The sequence below is a fragment of the Asparagus officinalis genome, chromosome 9 (assembly GCF_001876935.1).
Source record: "Asparagus officinalis chromosome 9, Aspof.V1, whole genome shotgun sequence".
Classification (NCBI taxonomy): Eukaryota; Viridiplantae; Streptophyta; class Magnoliopsida; order Asparagales; family Asparagaceae; genus Asparagus; species Asparagus officinalis.
The window spans coordinates 59131165-59137164 of record NC_033802.1 but is presented as its reverse complement, the minus strand read 5'-3'; the positions used below and the strand labels follow the sequence as shown (position 1 = coordinate 59137164).

At 42.3% G+C, this 6000-nt stretch overlaps 1 protein-coding gene across 1 annotated transcript; it reads left to right on the top strand.

Moving 5' to 3' along the window:
• On the top strand, positions 284 to 761 carry LOC109824483. The gene has a single exon (XM_020391091.1). The coding sequence runs from the start codon at positions 307 to 309 to the stop codon at positions 517 to 519; it is 213 nt and encodes a 70-aa protein (XP_020246680.1). The 5' UTR covers positions 284 to 306; the 3' UTR covers positions 520 to 761.

Sequence of the window (6000 nt, the reverse complement as noted above, 5' to 3'; positions counted from 1 at the left end):
ATGAAGATAACAATCTAGCTTTCTTCCATTCAAGAAAAGCATCCCTTTACCCCTCTCTCCCCAGCTCAACAACTTGCATAAAGCAAAAGACCGCCAACACTTTATCAATCCCTGGGAACGCAAAACAAATAAAAAAACAAGATAGCAAACCTTAAAAAAACCGTAAAAAAAGTAACACCTAGTGTGACATATAACCGTACAAGCAGGGTTTAGTATCTCCAGCCCTCCTCATAAATACCACAGCGTATGCAGTCATCCATACACAAAAGAGGATACAACAAGATCTTAATATATTTACCAAAAAAAATGACTGATTGGGGTCCAGTGTTCATCTCAGTCATCCTGTTCATAGTTCTATCGCCGGGGGTCATCTTTCAGCTGCCAGGCAGGAGCAGGATAGTCGAGTTCATCAATTTCCAGACGAGCGGGGTATCGATATTGGTTCATTCGATCATATACTTTGGTTTCATTGCCATATTTCTGATCGCCATAAGAGTTCATATGTTTATCGGCTCTTGACCGCATGTTTCGTCTCAAGAGAAACTGTACGTGGTCGACGACCCCGGGCACAAGCGTCGTGATTTGAGAATTTTATGCGTGTTCTTATTTTTCTATCTATTTATTTATTTATGTTTCGGTTGAATTTGTTGTATTAGCATTTGATGACTGTGTGGCACTATAGCGTTGATGTTATATGTTGAAATTAATGTGTGAATGCGATTGGCTCATGTACGATTCATGTACGATTTCTATAGGATTAATTACACGTTTTGAGTGAAAAATGAAAGAAAGAAGTTCTTAATTTGAAATGTTAGTTTATGTTCACATGAAATAATTGGTATGTTGTAGTGGAGCATAAGACAGCTGCGTTATTTGATCCACTATATATATCCCTTCACGATGAGCCATCCACTTATAAGTATATATTCATTCATCAATGTTTAGTGCAATGATGCAATATTATTAGTGCAATAAATTAGCTAGACTTAACATGATTATTTAGTTGGTAATAGTTCCATCATACCCTTTTTACTACGGTCAAAGCTGGCTGCCACATCTCCAATGCTAGTTTCTTAAAAGGGTGGCACTAGGGACACACCCCCAACCACATCTCAAACCACACCCTCTCTCTCATATGCTACAGTACCGGGTCCCACATGAGATCTTAAAATTTTAAAATCCCATGTGGGGCTCGGTGTACTGTAGCATATGAGAGAGGGTGTATGGTTTGGGATGTGGTTGGGGGTGTGCCCTTATCATTTTCTTTCTTAAAAAATCATGTGTGAGATAAAAACACTTGTTTAAAGGCTGAATGCGTCTTTTTTTCTTTTTCAAGTTCCGCCCCTTCTAATTGATACCTTTTTATTTTAGTTTTTTTTTACAAGATATTGCTCGTAGTTGAGTTTGAGGGTATTATTAGGAGAAATAGAAGCGATGAGGGTGTGGGAATGGGTTGGAATTGGTGTACACTTGGATTTTGGATCTTTTTTATTTATTTGGTATGGATGCTGATAAAGAAGAAGAGATGCTTGGTGGATTTTGAAGATGAAAAGACCTGAGAATTAGCCTGGAGGGGAAGACAGAGAGGTGAGGTGAGTGTGTGGTGCATGTTTATTTTTGCATGTTGGGTTTTGCTTAATATTTGAGGGTTATTGTCTCACTATTGTGTGAGATTTCTTGTTCATATGCTGCAATTAGGGAAAATTTACATGATTCCGTAGTGAAATTTATCCTTTATGGCCATTTTGATTGGAACTAATTTATTATTTTGGTTGATTGGATTACAGGGTCAGTCCTTGATCAGAAGAAGTGATGGTCTCTCTCTCTTCCCTAAATCAAAGCATTTGATCTGCTATGACAGCGGGAATCACAAGCTCTTGAATAATTTGTTTTTAATATTGTTTATTTTTTTAGGGGAATAATAGTTGAAATTTGGGTCCATTTTGATGATTTTGCTAGTTAAATTTATTAGCCAAACTAACTAGTTTAGAATCTTAATTGTTCATCAAAGAATGGATGGGAGGAGGAGGAGAGCAGCGAAACACTCTGCTCACCTAGAAGGTAAGCGGTTCACCTTAGCAACCGTTGTAGGGTGTAAATTTGATTTCCCGAAAACAGGGAGTTTCGTTTGTATTGATAAGAAAGCTTATTACAAACTAATAATCAAATGATTACAACAGAAGCAGAGGGAATGCCCTTTTTGTTTTGTGTGGGGACTTTAGGTGGCTATAGGACGCTTCGCTCGATGCTCGTGTCGAGTCTGCTTCCCTTGGACGATCCGATCGAAGTTGCTGTCGGAGCTTCAGTTCTCAAATGAGGGAGCCTTTGGTCAAGGTCCAGGTCCAACCTTTGGGAGATTAGCCAGCAGAATATGCAACAGCCAATCCCCCTCTTCTGGGATCGTTCGACCTCTCCTTTTAGATTGCTGGAAGAGGCTCTTAAATGCAAGGGAGACAGCTTGACTGCTCCTTAAATTATGGGATGTGACCACACGTCGTTCAGAGATATCCTACTGTTCACCTGCAACAGGAGCGGTCATTCGAGGAGCCATGTTTTACCTCACGTCACTTAGGAATGAGAAAGCCCCTCCTCGTATGCGTGACAGCGGCTGTCAGATACTCGAGTGGATATGGCCAACTCACTGAGCGCCGGCGGCCCTCCCTTCTGCTTGGACAAGTGAGGTAAGCTGCATTTATGAGCCTATTCTTGCTAGGTGAGGAGCGCCATGCTTTCTCCCTTGATTTGTGGGATTTGACCACTGATGTAACTGTTCCCATGCTCCCAGTGGGCAGTTGACAGTGAGCTGGCGAGTCTGCAGCTTGGGTCTGCAGGCGAGCTTAGGACTGCAGGCAGACTTGGGTCTGCAGGCGAGCTTGCAGGCGAACTGGGTCTGCAGGCGAGCTCAGGTGCGCAGGCAGACTTAGGTCTGCAGGCGAGATTGCAGGCGAACTGGGTCTGCAGGCGAGCTCAGGTGCGCAGGCAGACTTAGGTCTTGATCGTGCAGGCGAAATTCGAGCTGCAGGTGAGCTCCTGAGCATGGATCGAAGAATAGGCCGTAACTTTCAAACCGTAAGTCGGAATTGGACGAATTATATATGAAAATCGCCTATCTCGACGAGATGGGGCCGTCCGAACCAAGCCAAAGGCTTTGGTTCGCTTCCTCCGTTTCGCCAAATTCCTTACGGTTTGGAAGGTATCTGTGTTTTTCCCTTTTTTTTGCTATTTCGGGCGAGGTTTTAGCAGTTTTGTTCTGAACTTCTCTGATAAGGATTAAAGGCAATTTTTATTATCTACAACCATCATACCTCTCTCCATCACCGCCCATCACCCCACTACCCGTGTTTCCCGCCCCTCCTTCCCTTCGCATGTTTCCAAGGGAGCTCAATCGATTAGATATCCTCCTTTTCCAAAAACCCTTTGCCTCCCTCTTCTCTAGAAAATCCCTCAACCGCCATCACAATCAAAATCTTCCGCAATCCTCTAGGGGCATCCTCCCCCTTCCTCACTTCCCTCCTCTCCTAGCAGTCGAAGCAGGCTGGACTACAGTCATCAACCGCAAGAAATTACGTCGTGCTTCTAGGGTTCCAGCACCTCTCCCTGTTTTCCCTCCCTCCAAGTGCTTCTTCTGCCACAACATCTCTCACACGGTTTGAGATTGCCCAGAAGGAGACTTCATCTGCTTCTCATGTCACAAAAATGACCACATCTCCAGGGATTGCCCTCAGGCATTCAGATCCTTAGCCTTTCATCCGGTTTTTTTAGATCCCCCAAGAATCTAGCGATCTAATTCAGGAGTTCTCCTCCCATGCCATCTTCTACCTAGCATATGGAAACCCCTCCATCTCCGAGCTCAGGGAGATGCTTTTCTACCGCTTCAACCTCCAGGAATGACCTTTCTAGATCAAGCGAGCAGTGGGTGCCAGCTTTATGGCACAGTTTCCTTCTATTGACCTCCTCGACCAAGCCTTGGAACTGAAGCTCATATACATGGGCTCCTTCAAGGGTAGATTCCTCAGATGGAGGGAGGACCTTAGCCTCTCCATCCTCCCCAAGCCCTTTCTTACCCGCGTTCGCATCTACAGGCTGCCCTACCACCTATGGTTCTGGGAGTTCCTCTAGACCCTGTTCAAAGATGTCGAAGAGTGCATCATGAGCTCCAAGGACGTGGCTTTCAGAGACAACTTTAGGGACTGCAAAGTCCTCATCAAGATAAGGGATTTCTTCGATATCCCAAAGAGAATTAGATACTGCTACATCTGCCCTGTTGATGGTAGCCTCATGGAGGGCAACACAGTTACTCAGATCATTGGTAGGCCTATCTCTGAGTAGGCTTTCAAGAAACTAGAAGTTCAGGAGCACTAAGCTAAGTGGGAGGGTAACTCCTCTTCAGAGTCGGGCTGGGTTGATAGGGGCTCGTCCGACATGGTCGTCGATCAAGCTTCGCTGGCTAATCGTCATCAGACCTCACCAGAGCGGCCATCTCAAAAGGACAAAGACAAGGGCAAATCAGTCTTTTCATCCCATAATTTGAAAGTGACGACAATTTTGGTGGAAGGGCCCACTGTTAGGTCAAATAGCATTAATTTGGGGCCTCAACAGTTCCAGCCTTTTGGCGCTGAACCAAAGCTGATTGAGGTGACCTGGGACAACAACAATATGACGGTGGAGTGTGAGTAGTGGCTGCACTTTCTCCAGGCCCAAGGAGTTGGCGGCTTTGCTCTTCCAGTCCTTGCTCCTTCAGTCCTCCCTTCTCCCTCCACTGCTATTTCCTCATCTTGTTCTCCTAGTCAACCTACCAGAGCTAAGTCCTCCTCTGTTCCCCTGGATTCGAGCACATAGTTGGGGTCGCAAGAAGAGAGCTGTGGGCAAGGCCAAGGTGCTGTGGAGGGCCATGGCGCACAAAGCATTTCGCCGCCACCTGGCCGCCTCAAGATCCTTGGCCTCCTCCACCAAACACAACAAGTCTTCTTCTTCTTGCTCTGTCTCGCTCCCTCTAAATAAAAAATTAGACTCCATGTTGTTTGGACTCATGATTATGAGCCTACACTCGAATCTTATTTTGATGATTTAACAAATAATATATAATATAGTTTCTAGTGTTTGTTTTGATTTGTTTTTAGCTCATATCAAATGGAGGATGGTTGGATTACGTCTTCACGATGATATCAAAAGGAGGTTGGCGAAATATCGTAGTGAAGCTATGCACAAGTCAAGTTAAGATCTAAGATCAAGCTTCATGTGCTAATCAACTTGGTACACTAGTTTAGGATTGTTATATTGTGTGTAAACGCTTTAAGCTCAATATCATCCACACACAATTCTTGATTTTGAGTAATTTTGACAAAATATTGAGTTATTAGTTTATAGACTTAAATTTCTCTTTATACATATTTTATTAAGTCTATAAAACTATTTGAAAAGATTTCAAATCATTATTTAACTCAAAAGTGAAAAATTAAGAAATTTATATACACACGTATTTACAAGTTTTGCAAAACTGAGAGATTCCACAAATGAGGAATGATATTTAGAAAATTTCTTTTATAACATGTTCATTATATGTTTATAAACAATTCCCTAAAATTTATATTTTTTGGAATTTTTTGATATTTTAAAACAAGGTTTAAAGTTGAAATATACTGCGCATTTCAGGTCATGTGCACGTTTAAGTCGAATCATAAGTCGACTTATGATATGTTATGTAGTTAGATATTTTCGTCTACTGAGTTGACTTATAACTCATACAAGTCGACTCATGAAGACATAAGTCAACTTATATCTATCATAAGTCGACTTATAATATGATTGTTTTATAGTAACAACGACTATTTTCCAGTTTTTTGTCGTTTTGTGTTTTTATTGGTTTTAGTTGGTTTTTTGGGATTCCTATAAATACCCCATACCCTCTAACTTCCGAGTTTAACCAAGAAAGTTTTAAAAGAAGTTTAAGGGTGTTTTAAAGTTTGTTTAAGTGTGTTTTCACAAGTATTTTGTGAAGAA

What these genes read in the sequence shown, in the direction of transcription:
- LOC109824483 (XM_020391091.1), top strand. Translation starts at nt 307, where the DNA reads ATGACTGATTGGGGTCCAGTGTTCATCTCAGTCATCCTGTTCATAGTT.